The sequence below is a fragment of the Parasteatoda tepidariorum genome, chromosome 9 (genome assembly GCF_982258835.1).
Source record: "Parasteatoda tepidariorum strain Cologne lab strain chromosome 9, Ptep-v5.0, whole genome shotgun sequence".
NCBI classification, from domain to species: Eukaryota; Metazoa; Arthropoda; class Arachnida; order Araneae; family Theridiidae; genus Parasteatoda; species Parasteatoda tepidariorum.
Window position 1 is genome coordinate 49,881,991 of NC_141763.1, and position 18,642 is coordinate 49,900,632.

The 18,642-nt window shown below is 29.2% G+C and overlaps 1 protein-coding gene across 1 annotated transcript; it reads right to left on the reverse strand.

Moving 5' to 3' along the window:
- Positions 1-398: 398 nt before the first annotated feature.
- Positions 399-13,895, reverse strand: LOC107449862 (zinc metalloproteinase nas-7). Its single transcript, XM_016065527.4, has 5 exons — positions 12,489-13,895; positions 8,796-8,892; positions 5,246-5,363; positions 3,009-3,184; positions 399-2,281 (listed from the first exon to the last, which is right to left on the reverse strand). Exons 1-5 carry the CDS (start codon positions 12,546-12,548, stop codon positions 1,962-1,964), a joined length of 771 nt encoding a protein of 256 aa, XP_015921013.3. The 5' UTR covers positions 12,549-13,895; the 3' UTR covers positions 399-1,961.
- Positions 13,896-18,642: the final 4,747 nt, after the last annotated feature.

Below are 18,642 nucleotides of genomic sequence, written 5' to 3' on the forward strand. Positions count from 1 at the left end.
GCATTTTAAGTGAATTTTTAAATGCTTTATATGTGTAAAATATGCAGTCAATCAAATACATACCATCACATCCAAGCATGGCTACAATGATTTTTTGTTAAATATTGTGAACTGTCGACTTAAAGTGAACCAATTAACAAATAGAAAAAAGTGCTAAATGCCACGCGATGTTATGCCCTTCAGAGATTTTGCCTCGCTAGATTTTTACCTCGACAGATTTTTTACCTCGGCAGATTTTTTACCTAGCCAGATTTTAACTTCGAGTGATTTCCGGACGCAATCTCGTCCATGTTTTGAATCATTGCGAGATTTTAACCTTACGAAATTTTGTCGCAATAATATTTCAGCCTTGATATTTTGTTATTTAATCATATATTTAAATGCATGAAAAGGATCAGTTAAAAACTCAATCATTTAAATGTTTATAATGCAATAAAAACTGAAACAAATTCAATTATATACAATAAAAATACACAATTGTATGCACTACACAATTGTATACTATAATAATACACAAATTTATACAATAGCAATACACAATACAATAATACAATTGTAACAATACAGTCTCAATTTGTTGCAACGTATACAAGCTGTTAAATTAAATGATAGTGTCGTGTACTCAAATCTAAGCACCCTATTCGTGTTGTAGTACAAGTGATATTGTGTTTTGACCCGATTCAAAATTTCTAGATCACTAGGCTACGAAATTTAAATAACAATATTTCTGGATAATTATCAAAATACATAACAATTTCAAAATATAAGCGCAATAACATTTTCTACATACATTAAAGAAAAACATTTTTGACTACCATGAATTATATTGTGTTGTTAATTAAACTCCTGATGTTTTTCTTTTCCTTTTTAAAATTTTTTTAATAGTTTATTTTTTAAGGAAAATTAACAGCAATCAATAATGCATTCTCCAATCCGTAATACAATAATGCATTTAACAGCAATCAATTATGCATTCTCCCTCTGTTGCAACTTCTTTCTAAATATTCAACAAAATTTTCAGCACCTCGTTTGTCGAATTCAACTGGATGGTCAAAAGGAATACTGTAAGAAATTCTGGATCAAATTACAGCCACTTTGGATGCATCATCTGTAAAATAAATTTTACCGTAAATTTTACCCTTTTTGCGTAAAATATTATACCGTAATTTTTACAGTAATATTCATTTAATTAGAGTGATTCGGGGATTTGCGGTAGTTACTGTAAAAATTACGGTATATCAGATTTTCTGTTCAGTATGACGTTCCACTAAAAATAGATTTTATAAGTGAAAAGTACCTTAAGTTTCGGTACTTTTCACTGTAATTTGATCCTGAATTTTATACAGTGAGGTATGGATTGAAATTGTGTATTACTTTGATTTGAAAATTTCCATTTTTAAGATTGGCATACCAATCACGGACGCTTCTTTTCGCTATGGTACCCTTTTCATGTCCAGCGCAAATATCACGAGCAGCTTTTAAAATCCTAAGACTGTGATTAAAAGCTAAATAAGATGCAAGGTGTCAAAATTTCTAATTTTTCTCTTTGGCAATCCATTATAATGATCTGAAAATTAGTCTAAATTTACTCGATCATAATAATTTAAAAAAAACGTTGATACCGGTAGAACACGCGATTATTTTTTGAATAATCTAAAACTCTTCTCAAAACTTTTTAATGACACGAGATTATTTTTTGAATAATCTAAAACACTTCTCAAAACTTTTTAATGACACGCGATTATTTTTTGAATAATCTAAAACACTTCTCAAAACTATTTAATGACACGCGATTATTTTTTGAATAATCTAAAACACTTCTCAAAACTTTTTAATGATACGCGAAACGTTGAATTTTTAAAAGACACGGTGAGAACTTGATTGCTCACCCTATGTAAAATCTCTGATAATTTGGTAACACATGAAGTTTTATAACTACATTAATAGTTTATGTTTTCACTTCAAAGTTGTATGTTCCCATCAGCAAGTGACACGATAATAAAATTATCTTCCAACTCAGTCAAACCTGATCCTTCATCTTCAATTTCTTTGTACTTTTTCTTCGGGCAATGGTAGAGTTTGTTCAGTTTTAGAATGTCCATCTTGGAAAGTTGCTCAGCTTTCCCTATCAGCACTTTTTCCAATTTGGGTTCAATTGTCTTTTTAGTTCTGTCAATGGCAAATTCCCTGTCGTGGTAATGTAGCACTGACGAATAATCATAAGGAAGTCCAAACGTTGTGACTTTCAATTCTGACATCTTTCGAAAATTATTGATTGAGGCTATAAAAAACGAAAGAAAAAAGATGAGTATTCATTAAAAAGAAGTAATGGTATTTTTTCCTTTCACCGAGTTAGGCGATAAAGTAGCCAATGCAAAGTCACTGGGCGCAAATAAATTGAACTGATTTATTTTAATTTTCTTTAATTTTTTTAGGAGACGGCTCTTTGTTTAAAAAAAAGGCGTAAAAGATTTAATGATAATTAAATAAGTTTTTAATGTTATCTCGGGTGATGAGGAACAGAACACAGAAAGTCAAATTTAGCCAACACCTCTTAGAAAGAACGGGCCTCAGCACGGGTTACCATAAATATCCCTTAGTAGTCCAAACGTAATGACATATTTTGTATTTTCAACCACTGCGCAGCTTAGTACCCCTAACGCAATGACATCTTTTTTACTTTTCGTCTACTTCGTCCCATCGGACTACTAAATTGATCCGTGCTGAGGCCTTTCTACTTCTAGGAGGTGTTGCCTCAGCACGGGTTACCATATATATCCCTTAGTAGTCCAAAAGTAATGACATATTTTGTATTTTCAACCACTGCGCAGCTTAGTACCCCTAACGCAATGACATCTTTTTCACTTTTCGTCTACTTCGTCCCATCGGACTACTAAATTGATCCGTGCTGAGGCCTTTCTACTTCTAGGATGTGTTGATTTAACCCGATACCGAAATAATAATTTAAATGAAAGTAAGAAAATTTTACAGGAAAAAGATATCCTTACTAGTTTTAATATTATCTTCAATGATGGTCACAAAATCATCTCTATCTGGTCGTGTATGTTCATGAAAAAATCCCAAAACATGGAATAACTCATGAAGTACTCGTGCAACCCAAATGCAACCAACTCCTAGAGTTAACTTTTGACGCCTACCAATGTACCCCACAACTGCTCGGCATCTGGAAAAATAAGTAAAATTCAACGAAAGTAATTTTTCATAACAAAACCTTTTGTAAGACCAATTACAATTAAGAACAGTTAGATTGGTACTTTTTTTGGAATATAGCAATCATAACAATAATTATAAAATCAAAATAATAATAAAAAATTCCAATCAGTGGAAACGTGCGTGTTACTTTAAATTACAAACGACCGGGTGGTCAGGGAGATGACCGCAAGTCAGGAAGGTCTCGGGTTCGAATCCAGGATGAAGCGTGGATTTTCTTTTCTGTACTATTAGTCCTTCTTACTGTGTGAGCGACGGTTGTCCACCTACTATTTTGCCCCTGAGAGAGTGGTCAACAAATCTGCCCTTCTGATATCCAATTGACGAAAGTCAATATCCGTGAGGGCATTGGAAAAAAAACTTATCATAATTACCATTACCAAAACAATTTGTCATAATTGCCATTACTTTTTGTTAAAGTTGTTGGAAATCTACTTTAGAGCAATCAGCTTTGAGAGGCTATTTTTGAGGTGTGCAGGCTACGTTTTTTCTATACTTCAAACAAATAAGTATATTTCAGATATGAAGTATTTCACTTAAATTCAACTAAAAGTATTGCTGAGTTACATATGAGAATGATTTTATGAGTTGTAAGTGAGGTTGAAATTGAGGTTTATTAATGATGTTATTTTTCGTGCAAAACATAACCTCAATTTCTACCTCAGGTGTATCTTTTACATCTCTCAATAAACTTAAAAACATCTAACTTTCTTATGAGGGATTAGCAACATCGGAATTCGGTTTTGCTCCTTCAATTTAAAAATAAACCATGATGTCCTAAATATTATATTATCACCTCGTCTTTTAAGTGTTTTACTACCACTTTCCAAAGCATAACATATAAACATGCGTTTAAGTTGTAAATACAGTAAGAATTTGTCATAACAACGATCCAATATAAATGATGCAAGTGTCTTTACACATAATAAACAACTTCACACATTTAATTTCAAAACATCAGTAAAATTTTACAATTAACAATAACACAAATATATATAGACACCATTATCTTAATTTTCAACAGTTGTCTTCATTTAAAATACCTATCTAGAGTATACTTTCCTACAAACTGTTGACTGAAATGAGTTTTTTCAAGATGTATGTAAAAAAAAATTATTGAACCCAATAGCTTTTAATGTCAACACTGAGTATTGTTCCACCCAATAAGGTGCAAACAAGAGAAATGAAAAAACATGGTTAACAAAAAAAATTCACAGTTTTGAAGTATGAGTAGGATTATAAAAAAATAGCAGAAAATGTTTTCTCCTGAAAGGATAAAACAAAGTTAGCTGGTGGTTGCCTACACATGTTTACTTTCTAAACAAGTTTATAAAATAGCTTTTCACATTTCTGTGCTGATGCCGGAAGTAATTAAAATTTACCTTCATTTTGCACTTCGTCATATAATATTACTTATAAGCCACAAGGAAAAAATTTATTTCCTGAAAAAATTCACAATAACAAAAAGATATTAATTTTTAACTCTTTACAAACATGCAATTTTTGCATCTTTAATAATAGCATTTTAAAACTTGTCGTAACAGCGAACATGCTTGTGTTTTTTTATGTATTTTATAATCGGCGTTGATCGGTCACCCCCTTTTTGGGTATACGACTACCAGTATTCAAATCTATATCCTTGTAATGTTGAACCCAATTCAGTGAAGGGTTTTTAATAGAACTGTTCCTCATTTACGTTAAATGGAACGGAAAAAAAATCCACGAAAACCTCTCCCAGTTTGCCAGACGGTAAGGGGATTCCAACCCGAGATCTGCTAAAGACTGGTGGTATTTCACGTCTGCACAGTGGTCTGTGAAAGCAGGAAGCGAAATTCATATCATCCTGTTATCAGTGGGACTTGAACTTTAGTCACCTCATTCGGAGGCGAGTGATCTATCCCCTGAGCCACCGCGTCTGTTCTATTTGTTATGTTAAGATTTTGCTGAACTCATGTTTGGAAATAATTCAAGTTCTTTGAAGAAAAAAAACCACATTTATTTTTAAAAACCTTACCCTTTTTCACGCACAATTTCCACATATGCTTTTTCCCTACTTTGTTTCTTGAAACGGATGCAACTAACGGATTGGATATTTTCCATCGCTCTTACTATAACATCTTTTTCTGATTCAGCTGGAAAGAAATAATTAGGACAATTTTTAGAAGAAACATCAATCAAATCAATCGTATTAATCAAATCAATTCAATCAATCGAATCAATTCAATCAATCGAATCGATTCAATCAATCGAATTGATTCAATCAATCAAATCGATTCAATCAATCGAATCGATTCAATTAATCAAATCGTTTCAATCAATCAAATCAATTCAATCAAATCAATTCAATCAAATCAATTCAATCAAATCAATTCAATCAAATCAATTCAATCAATCAAATCAATTCAATCAATCAAATTGATTCAATCAATCGAATCAATTCAATCAATCGAATCAATTCAATCAATCACAATCTAAATAAATAAATCCACTACACTGTAGGAGGACCAATGAATTCTCGTTCAACAATAGATATGGCAGTGGAGAAAAAAAAATTTTGTTGCATACAATTTTTTAACAGACCCAAGATAAATTTCAAATTTGCAATCAGTTTCTTGGACCAAGTTACAATTTTTTTTAATCACATTTTTGACAATTTTTGTCAAAGTGTACAAGTTTAAAAACGTTATATAGAACAAAAGGTCATGTAAATATTGCGATAAGCTTCTGGAGGAGTTATAGCATGTAATAAGGACTAAAATTGCATAGGAACCGTTACGCCGCTAGGGGTGCTTCCCTAATATTAACTACTTCGTCGCTTACTTTTGAACCGGTTATAATACGGAAGCGCCTCTAGCTGCGTCGATGACTTTTCCAGGCATGGTTTTCCATACAATTTTTATTCTGATTATGTGTCCTAACTCCCTTAGAAATTTGACAAAATATTTACGCTTCCCTCGGTGATTAACAAATTTTGGCAAAAAATTTGTCCTCGGTTTTCAAATTTGTACAAAAAATCAACTAGAAATTTCATTTTAGAAGGAAAAAAAATTGTAGATTTAGATTTGAAATCCCCGAAGCCAAATTAGGTTAGATCAAGTATTTGTATGAATGCACCTTAACATTTCTTCTTCAATTTGTATATTACAAACTAAGTTTCGAAGTCTAGAACATCTTTTTGACGATTTCATTTTCTTTTTCTTGCATACTTTAGAATTTTATAAATGTATGAAAATTAGGTGCAAAATCTGTTTGATTTATTTAAAAGCATACATTGCATATATAAAACATAAAAAATTTATGTTTCGTATGTATTTATTTATTTATTACTATTTCTTTTTCTTTTTTTTTTCTTTTTTTTGTAAATTAAATTATAATATTCTAAAATTAGGAATCGTTATCTCTTTCGAATAAAAATAATTGTATTTTGACAACAATAGCTTTTTCTACCAGCACTCATTTTTTTTTCTTTATTTTTTGAGGTTATAATGCTTATTTCTCCTGTTATAAAATCATTTTCAATGTACTATTATTTCATTTTTACTATTGTGCCACATTTTATATATTTATTATAATTATTTTTCTTTTTAAGAATTAAAATGTAAATCTTATTTCGTGATAAAAATATCTATTTTATATCTTGAGTTTCATTCTGCTATCGTAATTTTCTTTTTGATATACTCAATCTTAAATTTGTAAGAAAAAACTAAGGAATTATGATGGAAAAATAAGTAATCTACCACTACCTTTCACGTAAAGTTAAGTACTCAGTACACTTAAACTAAGCCTGAAACAGGTTAAAAATACTTTTTTTGTAATATTTAAAAGAAAGAAAATGGCACGAAATTTTTAAATAAACAAAAAATAATATCATTTGGATAATTTTTTCTTGACGATGATCAAAACTACAACAGAGAAGAAACTTTTATTGAGGTACACTGTCTGTAAATCTTTTTTGCACATTGCTATGCTTTTCAAATGCATATTTAACCCAGAGGAATTACAATTTCAACATAAATTTATTTAAATACATTATTTTTCCTTTAAATTTTATAAATACCACACATAATTTAACCGATTGATTAAGAAGTCTTATTAAAAAAATCATTCCCAATAGAGTTAGTTGTCAAAAAAAGGTTAGTTCGTTTCATTGTTTAATGTTTAAATTTTTAAAAAAACATTAAACAAACCTCTGTAAAAACAGTTTTAGAAAGTTTATTCATTTGAATTACGTTTTATTTTAGAAGTTTTGGGCATTTTGCATTAGTTTCCTCAATTTTAATAATATAATGCAAAATAATTTTTAATATTTTTAGTTGTGATTTTGTTGCACTTAATATTAGAATAAAAATTGCAATAAAATTTTTTTTTGGATTTCAATTGCTAAGTTATTCTTGTTTTAAACTTTATTACTAGCTTTTCACTATGGTCAAACACAAATTATGTAGCATTTCCCCTCTTCATGGGCATTTATCACCAACTTTTCTTTAAATTCTATTTAAAATGCACCAATTTATTTATTAAGGCCTTTATTTATATATGCAACAATTTATTTATTATTATATTATTATTATATTATATTATCAAATTTATACATCTGACTGAAACAATGAAGTAAATCGAAGGTAAGCAAATTATTTCAATCTATTTTAAAACCTGTCTATAAATAACAACTATAATTAAAATTTCCATTCAAAACGTATGATTTTAAAAATCTCAAAGCTTCAGAAGTAAGGTCTTTAAATTATTTTGGTTATCAACAATGTAAAAATTTCTCATATGATTCTGTTTAAACAACATAAAATCTTTACTCTTGATTAAAATGGAAGGAGTATGAATTATTTTTATCGTGAACCAAAAAGTGATTCTCTCAATATTAATTATCAGATTTTTTTATTATTTCAAATTTTAAAATAGAGATGTCGCCACTGAAAAAAAGTTTAAGTAGATGCTGATAGAAAATCAAGTATTTCACTTAGTTACGATTTAATATTAAATTTATCTCACACTTACGAAAATAAAATAAAAAATGACGAAGACAATAAAAATTTTTAATTGAAACAGTACTTGTGCAATATTTTTGTTGCAAAAAATATGCTTTTAAAAAAATATATATTTTGCAAGCAAACAAATAAATAAATATATATAAATAGATAAAATGTAAACAAAATAAAAAGATCTTAGCGTAGTTGTTCATGGGCTTTAAAAATATCGAATTTATAATTTTTATTATTAACATAATTTGATAGATTTGCAGCTATAAAATTTAAAACCAAAATTCTATAACAGAAAAAAATATTTATAATTTGCAATATTAAAATGATAAGTCAGGCATTAAAACTTAAGGTTTATTTTATTTTATTTATTTATTTATTTATATTTTTATTTATTTACTTATTTATTTATTCAATTTTTTTTTCTTTTTTTACTGCGAAAAATCAATGTTTATCGATTTAATCCACTTTCTGTATCAGATGCAATCTAATGTATTTATTCAATGAGACCGACTAGAATAATATCAGTAATTTTATGAAGTTTGAAGCCATGAAATTAAAACTGTGACTTACAATATGCACTATCAATTGTGTATGGAACAATGGCTTTTGGCCATAGCCTACTTTCATTTCTGTAAGCATTTCTTCTTATTCTTGGTCTCTGAATTGGCTGTTTAAAGAAATAAGCGACATGAATACAGTTGTATAATGACAAACTTTTATATGAGTGTGAATATGAATATTTTATGTAAACATTAAAAAACCAAATTAGATTAAAAAGAGGAAAATTCTTGGGGTATTATTAATCAAATTTTAAAGCGACATATGAAAAATATTCTTGAAGAAAAAACATGTTTATAGAATTTATTTTAATATTAACCTGATTGGACTCGACAAATGCTACGATTTGTCTACAATGACATGACATGAATTTCAGAAATACTAATTGGGTGACATTGTCCGTCTTCGATGTTAGTGATAGTTAAGACGTAACGAATAAAAAAATAATAATTATGAAAAAAAACGTGCAGTAACAGTTTTTTTTTTATTAATGAGTGCTTTAAGCTAGTAAACAGTACTATTTTTAAAATACTTGATAAAACAGAATAATCTCTAATTTAATATAAAACAATGTCTATTTCTGAACTGGCTATTCAGAATGGCTATTTTCAAATATCTTTCCCGAACGATCTAATTTAAATTTCAGAATGAGACAAATATATTACAATCGGAGGCTGAAATCGCCCCTTTCAAGCACTATTCAAATTTTAGAACGTTGACCCAAACTGTTCCCGGGCTTTGAGAAGAACGAACAAACGCATACAGAAATTATTATAATACATTACTTATTTAACGTTTTTTTTTAAGGATTAATTATTTAAGTGCCCTCCAAATTAATACTCTGCCCAGGTTTCCAACCCCATCTCTCTTGATCAAACCCAGATGAACCCCATATAGCTTCAAGAAATCATAATAAAAGTCAATGAATTAAAAGCAATATTAAAGAAATTATTACAAATCTTGAAATGCGAAACTACCATTATAGGAAAAAACAGCTTTATATGCATTTTTAATACCTAGCAGCAATAAAAATGTATTAAATTGAAAAAAATCTTCAAACTTCACTTTTTTAGGCATTTTTATAGTATATTCATGATTGAAAAGAAATTTTGAAAAATACATGACGGTACATGGGGAGTCTGTACAGGTCTGTACATGACTGTACAGGGGGAAATTTTACTGGGTAATAGGACGCATCTACACCAGCATTATTGCCCATTGAATGTATAGTCGGAACACAAGCAGAAGTTAAAAGGTAGTGATGTAAATAAAAAGTTTTCAGTTAGCAGTCTGCGTAGGAACCGAGGGTGTGCGTTATTGGCTCTTGTTAAACTGTTCTACCGTAAAGTGCTCGACTTTGCGTGGAGGTCGTCTGGCTGCTGAAGTGGGGGTGCCATCCACTCTGTAGATGATCAACACTGTGATGTCTTCGGATCATCATCAGGGACGTTTCCCAGACCGTCGCCAATAGCCCGTTGTGCAGCTCTAGTGCGACGTAACTGAACTACAACTACAACATCATTCTTGTGTTAATTCTTGAAACGTGACAGGGGAAAACTACCTTTTAACTACTCACTGCTTGTGTTCCGACTGTACATTCAGTGGCTGATAATGCTCGTGTGGATGCGTCTAATCATTCAGTAAAGTTTTGCCATCTTGAACAGACTCATCCTGCATATTTGTACTCAGAATAAAAACCATAAGCAAATGATATCTTTCAAATAGTCTCATTTAGTTCTATAATGGTTTCATAATGGCTAATAAGTGTATTTAGCAACAACACTATTATATTATTTGAAAAGAACTCACATTATATGAATGTATTAAAAAGTATTTGTAATAACGAATATCATAATACTTGGTAATTATGTATTTTGTAAATTAAATTTTATTTTACAATCGTCTTGGAACAGCCGATCCAATTTTTTTATGTTTACGACTGCTAATGTTCAACTCCGTAGCCTTGTAATTTCGAACCCAATCCAGAAGACAAGGGAACTCTTATATCAAGTATTGGGAGAAATTTTGCCTTCGTGGAGGACGTTTTTTATGGAACGAACCCGTATTTGCGTTACATGGAAAGGAAAACCTTGAGAACTTATCACGGTTAGCCTAACGGCAACCCATGATCCGTCTACCACTGAGGATATTTCACGTCAGCACTGTGGTCGGTGCAAGCCAGGTACGGATTTGTATCGACCAGCCATAGAAGTGATTCGAACTCGGTCACCTCATTGGAAAGCGAACGCTCTATCTCATGAGCCATCGCAGCTCTAGAAATTATCTATGCAAATAAAAGTATGTTATGCATACATAATACAATCTATTCAGTATTTAAATTCGTATAACAGCTTTAAAATATTAATTTTAGGTGCAACTTGTTATACGTACAGCAAATCTGGAAAATTTTGATATCAGAAGTAAATTTGGTGTTTTTTAATACAATTTATGGCTCCCTGATATCTTTTTCAGAACTTAAAGAAAATCAGCTATGAGAAAACCCTCTTCTCTATTGCTTCCTTCAAAAACTTATCAGGAAGTAAAAAAAATCACATTTATTTCAATATAAATGAAGTGTTACGGTACCTATAAGCAAGTTTTGGCACATTTTTTACACCGTTAGAAATTTCTCGGAAAAATGGTTAAATGACAATTTATTTAATTATTATTTAACCATATTCAAACAAAACAGTCAAATAATCATAAATATGATGGTATTCAAACTGTTAACTATGAGAAAATCTGGTTATTAACTACACTGACCTAATACGGTTGAACAACCAGAATTTAATCGACCAACTAGGCCCACCTAATGAAGCCAGTTAGTTCCATGCAGATGGGCACATATTATAGCCGAGAAGGCTAATCTGTCAATCTCATGATCGATATCATTGCAGGTGTGATTGATCTCATGACCATGATCAATGAAGATCTTAAACTATTTTATCGGGTTTCCAGTTTCAACATTGCCACTACAATATTTCTTCCATTCCCTACAACACATGAAGTGTCCTACACTTCTCAATTTGCAAACCTGAATTATTAAAATACGATAGTCTCACTCACGCATAGATGGCAGCACCATGAAGCTGCTTCTTTTTTACGGTTTTAAAGCCATGCTAGTTGTAAATGGTTAAGCACCGTATAGTTTTGGATCAATGATTTTTTTTACCATACTAGTTGTAAAGGTTTCAAAACCGTAAAGGTAAAAAAATTTCTTTTCCATAAACTTTACGGTTAAATAGATAGACAGACTGTTGCCGGCTATTTTGCCATAGTTTTAGACTAAAAATTCTAGCAGAGTATAAGATTGAATCCTGACAAATTCTTGAAACATTAGACAAGGTGGCTTGAGGAACAAATGTTTCAGTTACTGTTTGGTTCAGGAACTTTTCAAGGCCCCAAAAATCATATTTTAAAAGCCTGTTTAAGTTACCAAAGTTAAAGTAATATTTTTTAAAAAAAGTGGTTCAATTTTATAATAATATTGACACATTACATTAGATACTGTCTTAGGTCAGTGAAACTTATTCGTGAAATAAGAAGCAATAATTTAACGAAGTTTACTATTACACATTTCAATTACAAATTCAATAAATTAGTTAATTTAATCATCAAAATTGTAATTGCAACCATATTCATGTTAACTTAGTGAATTTTAAAATAAACATAAACATAAGTTAAAAAACAAAAAAATTAACTTACCAAACCATATAGTATAGTTAACGTGAAAATTAAAATATATGTAAACACTATAACTTTCATTATGACGTGAACTAATTTTGTCAAAAACAGATTACCAGTAAGAAAAATGGCATTATTTAGTCATTCTCTAAATTATAGCACGTTTACTTGTAATATTTTCTTGCATATAGTTAAAATCTTTTACACAATAATCCTTTTTATTAAACAATCATTTTTATTGGATACCACTAATAATAACTGCATATCCATTTTTTTAAATAAAATTCTGTTTGAATAAAAGAAGATATTTAATTTCAAACAATGTGGAAGAATTACTTTGGGATGAAAATAATTTATGTTCAGCGATCAAATTCTCATTTACAGAAAGAAGAAATATGCTCTTGTATGAAGATTCTCTTTAATTTTTTTTTACATATAGTTTTCATTTATTTTCTCCAAAAACAAAACCTAATATGCATATTTTTCATCAATTATTCATTGATATGAATAAAAATCCCCTTCAATAATAAAAACTTCTAAGCCTATTTTTCATCAAATATTCATTGATATGAATCAAAATCACCTTCTAAAATAAAGTCTTTTATGCATATTTCTCATCAAGTACCCGTTGATATGAATAAAAATATCACTTCCATTAACAAATTCTAAACGTATTTTTTATCAAATACACACTGATATGAATAAAAATCACATCCAAAGAAAACGATCGTTTATATATTTTTTTATCTAATACTGATGTATATGAATAAAAATCACCTTCAATAACAAAATCTTTTAGGCATATTTCTCATTAAAGACACACTGCCTTGAATAAAAAAAATATCTCCTTCAAGTGCAAAATATTCCATGCGAAATTTTCATTAAATAATCGTTCATATATGAAAGAAATCACTTCTAATAATGAATTCTTCGAGTATTTTTCATTAAATACTATGCGAATAAATATCGCTTACAATAACAATATCTTCTATGCATATTTTTCATCAAATACTGCATTGATATGAATAAAAATCACTTCCAGTAATGATTAGTATCTGCACTTTCTTCATCAAGCGCTAATTGAAATGAAAAGCGATTATTTGCATAATAAATATTTTTCAAGTTTCTTATTTTTTTCTCTCAGAGATGAAAAAATTGTAAATTTATCTAAATTCTCACATAACTTGCAGATTTTCGTTTAAAAATGAATATTCCAATTCATAAAGAATAAAAAATATTTCAAGAAAATTGAAATTTAACTTAACTTAAATTTAAAACACAAAACAAACAATAATAGAGAACAATTACAAATATCCATGATCTCTTAGATGCAATCAAACAATCTAGTTTCCAAATAACAGCTATCCGTAACTTACAGACTCAAAACATTTTACGTCCGTCTTTACAGAATAATCTCCAGCGCACAAAAATATTCCAAATTTTAGAATTATCGAATTGCATTATCACATTTATTTATTTATTTGATAATATAAGTGAGAAAAAATATCGCTGATAAATGAAAAATTGATATCATAACAGTCAGAAAGTTTACACTTTACTGCTAATTTTTTTATTACGTTTCATTCTTTAACATTTGATTTGAAACTGATCACAGATTGATGAAAGTTATATTGGGTGCATGTGATGTTATCGTTGGATTTCGATTAGTTTGTATATAAACAACCAAATGACAAGGAGTTTTGGAATTCTTGGAATTGATCTAAAATTGTCATCAACTTTGTGACACTTGAAACAGTTTAGATACGTAACCTTTGCCTTTAATGATTATTAAAATTTTATAACGATGTTTTTTTTAAAAAATCTCGTATGCTTAAACTTTCTAAGAAATCTGAGAAGAAATTGTAATTCTAAGATTTTAAAGTAAAAGAAATTCTTCAGAATATTTTATCCTACATTTTCCTAAAATTGATCAATATTATGGTTTGCTTTATAGTATCGTAAATTAAAAGGCATTGTTTCTATTAGGCTTTCGTCAATCAAAATACTTCAATTTTTTATTGTTTCGTCAATTATAAGGCATTTCTTTCTTCATGTTTTCTCAATTGACATTGCGTTCCTTACTACTTTTTCAATTAGAAGAACGTTCTTTCGTTTTTTTTTTTTTTTTTTTTCGTCAATTTGTTGACATTGTCTCCTTCGTTGTTTTTATTTAGAACTGTTCAAAGTACCAGAAATCATATTTTGAAAATGTGGCATAGTTGCCACAGTTTTGTATTTGTATCCAAATGTGTATCATGTATCTTATACTGCGTATTTCTTGGGTTCCTTTCTGAGTTTAAAAGATTTTTTTTTCTAGTCACGCATAAAAGATTTTAAAAAAATTTTTCCTTGACTGTTCATCAAATTCAATTTATGTCAAAACAAAGTAATTTTTATACAAATTTAAATAGCAGTTTCTTGCAAAAGGGAAGTCAATGATTTTTGTTTAGCTTATTTCTTGTAGTTATAGTAAAATTAATAATAGTGTTTAATTCTGCAGTCCACAGATGGCGCTTTGCGCATCCTAATTAATTGTTCCTTGAGCTTGAGAAAATAAATAGTTAATTAGTATGCGCAAATTGCCATCTGTGGACTGTAGAATTAAACAAATAGTATCTGACGCTAACTATGTTATTTAAAACAAGAATCGGGTCCCTAAATGTTAAAATCGTCAACATATGTTATCAAAATTGCAACTCATCAATGACAATAAATTGTTGCTCAGTACGTTTTGTGTACTGTTGCTACAAAATTTTGAGTAGCTTAATTGCTTAATGAAAAATTATACTTTTTTCCTCCTCGAATATGATATTATTTGTTTTCTAAATCAAAGAATCAAGTGTACATTTTTCAATTCATCATTTATTATTTTCAATTTATAGACAGAAAAAGCAACGTTGTCAGGTGAGCACAATTTATATGCGGTTCTTTTTTTTATTTCAAACAAATTCGTTTCTAACTGCTCTATTTGCAAAGTTTCTAAGTTAAATTGCAGGCATCTTTTCCATACAGACAACCTTAACGTTAATTACAAATATGTCCATAACGAAAACGAAATAGGCAAAGGAAAAAAACAGTTTTGCTTATTTCAATAAAGAAGTCTACTACTTCTAGACTTCTTTATAACAATAAAGAAGTCTATATGTACGATAAGAGGTTTACGATAAGAGCGATTGAAGAAGTATGATAATATAGTTTAGCTAAGTACCATACCAAATTGTAGCAAATTCGAACAAATTTTCTTCACCTTATTTATCAAGTAATTAAGTTTCAGAAGTATTATTATCAACCTCAACTTTATTACTCAATAAATTTGAGTAATAAAGTTGAGGAAGTGCAATAATATGGTTCAACATAGTCCCATAATAAAGTTGCAATAAATGCAGACAATATTATGATTTGACAACCTTCAAACAATCCAAAAGTATGGATAAGAAATATAAACATTGTTTGTCAATAACACTTCCAATATCTTCTTCTGTATCTCATTCATATATGTCTAAATTCGCTGGAAATGGCGCAATCGGCATATGCAAGCTTGATTAAGATATATTAACTCGGTAATTAAATAATTATCAACTTTTCACTAATATCTAACTAAACATAAAACTCTTTTGATGATGATAATGAACGCTTGTCTCGTTGGACAAAAAATCATTTGATATGATTTATAACCTACAGTGCATAAAATAAAAAAAAGAATCACTCTGAATAACTTTTGTTCTATTGATTGGACCTTCACAATATAGGACTCAATTTTAATGGTTCACTGGATAATTGCTAATATGTTTATTAGGGCTGACAATATCTTAAATTTTGAAATCAGATACAAAAACGTACTTTTCCTGGATAAACTTACTCTTTTCCGGCGATTTCGGGTTTTTCACTTCCAAAATAGGGCTAGTCGTAATCTAGAACATATGGTTCTAATAGTTTAGTCTGGAGACCATTCTAAAGTTTGGATCCCTCAACGTTATTTTTACTTTTTGTGTATTTGGCCTTATCTCATAAACTTTTTAAGCGAAATCGAAAATATTTGCACATAATTATAAAACTCCTTTATCCAAAGGTAACCCCAAGAAAAAAATAGTTTTTTATAAATACTTATTATTTTTTTATTATTTTGTTTAGTAGTTTTGAATTGAAACTTATAGTTTTTACATTATTTTAAACAATATAATTTTACATGACAAAATACAAATTCTTAGTAGAATCGGTCAAATAGTTAACAATAGTAGTTAAATACAACTTTTTTGGAAATTCAATTTCTCAAGTACTTTTCAACAGATTTCACTCAAATTTTGTATTTTGCCTTTGAAAATTGCACTATTTAAAACTATGTAGGAAATTGTATACCTTAGAATTCCAATTTCTTTTACTATTATTAAATAAAATAGTGAAAAATAATAAATATTTACCAAAAGCTATGTTTTGCGTGGGAATTTCTTTGGATAAAGGGAAGTTATAATTGTGTTCGAAAGTTTTTCAATTCGTTTAAAAAGCTTTCGGGATATGGGGAAATACTCAAAAAGTAAAACTAGCATTAATGAGTCATAACTTTGAACCTGTCTCCTGACCAAACTATTGGGACCATATTTCCCAGATTGTGGTTACTATTTCAGAGGTGAAAATTCCGCATTCGTCGAATAAAACGTATGTTTATTCAGGAAAAGTAGGTTTTTTATCTGATTTCGTAACTTAAAATATTATCTGCACAAATTAATCAGCATTTTTTAAGTAACACCTTTGAACCATTAAGATAGATCATTAAAACGTGAAGAGCCGATTATTAGATCAAAAGTTATTCAGGGTACAAAGAGGCTCCAGATATCTATTGCTGTCATTAGCGTAAATAATAGTAGTAACGGCTACTAAATATATATTATTTATCCCTTATTTAATGGTATTTGCTTGTAATATTAATTTATAATCCTTTCTTAATATTATTTATTGATTTTATTGCATTTTTAATTTTGGTTATTAAAAGTTGAAGATTGAACTGAAAATGTGTAATCCTTTCATAATAACTTGAAGTGATCGTAAGATATCTCTTTTATTATGCTTGAAGATATTTAGCTACCACTTTACGATTAGTAAGCAGAAAACAAGCTATATTTAGATTTAAAATTCTTTTTATATCAACAGCAAACTTAACCAAATTTAATAATGGATGCGAAATTATTATTTATAATTCTAAATTGGCATTAACAATTAATTTTTTTCACTCCATTTCTAAATACTTTTTTCGGTTTTATAGTAAAAAAAATTTTTTTTAAATTATAAAAAGAAGCTTGAAGATTAAGTTGCAATGGTAACAAGAGAAAAATGACTAGATTAGAATTTAATACATATAGAATCGGGAACTAAATTTAATAAATCACGTTAAAGCAATAAAAAATAATGAGCTAATGCAACAAAAAATTTCGGCATCTTTCTGTTGTATAATATTTAAATTTTGATGCCACAATTAGCGTATCGACAAAATAATCATTGGGATCATTGAGTGAAACGAGAGGAGGACGCTGTCCACTAAATGTCATGAATATCTTAAAATCGACAGATGAATAACTAATAGTATCCAACACAAAAATTAAAAATCTTAAGATTTAAGATCCAGTTGAATTCTATTAAGATTTCCTATTATTCTTGCTTTGAGGAAAACTACTTTTGAGTAAAGCTTGGGAAAAATAGCTACATAATCAACCAAGTGTTAGATACATTTCATTAAAACTATTTTTTTTTAAATCGTATTAACCTCTTGCTTACGGCCGTGAGCAAAAGATTAAGTTAATTAAAATCGTACCAGCCGTAAGCAAAGGGTTAAGTTATTTAAAATCGTACCAGCCATAAGCAAAGGGTAAAGTTAATTAAAATCGTACCAGCCGTAATCAAAGGGTAAAGTTATTTAAAATCGTACCAGCCGTAAGCAAAGGGTAAAGTTATTTAAAATCGTACCAGCCGTAAGCAAAGGGTAAAGTTATTTAAAATCGTGCCAGCCGTAAGCAAAGGGTAAAGTTATTTAAAATCGTACCAGCCGTAAGCAAAGGGTTAAGTTATTTAAAATCGTACCAGCCGTAAGCAAAGGGTTAAGTTATTTAAAATCGTACCAGCCGTAAGCAAAGGGTTAAGTTATTTAAAATCCTCTATCTCAAGCTTAAGTGCAAAAAATATTTTC

Bases quoted from the DNA above. Each gene is read 5' to 3' on its own strand.
- LOC107449862 (XM_016065527.4), bottom strand. From the start codon at position 12,548: ATGAAAGTTATAGTGTTTACATATATTTTAATTTTCACGTTAACTATA. The intron at 3,185-5,245 runs GTAAGGTTTTTA...TTATTTTTCCAG, and splicing joins GAAATTGTGCGTGAAAAAGG to ATGCCGAGCAGTTGTGGGGT. The intron at 2,282-3,008 runs GTAAGGATATCT...CGTTTTTTATAG, and splicing joins TGAAGATAATATTAAAACTA to CCTCAATCAATAATTTTCGA.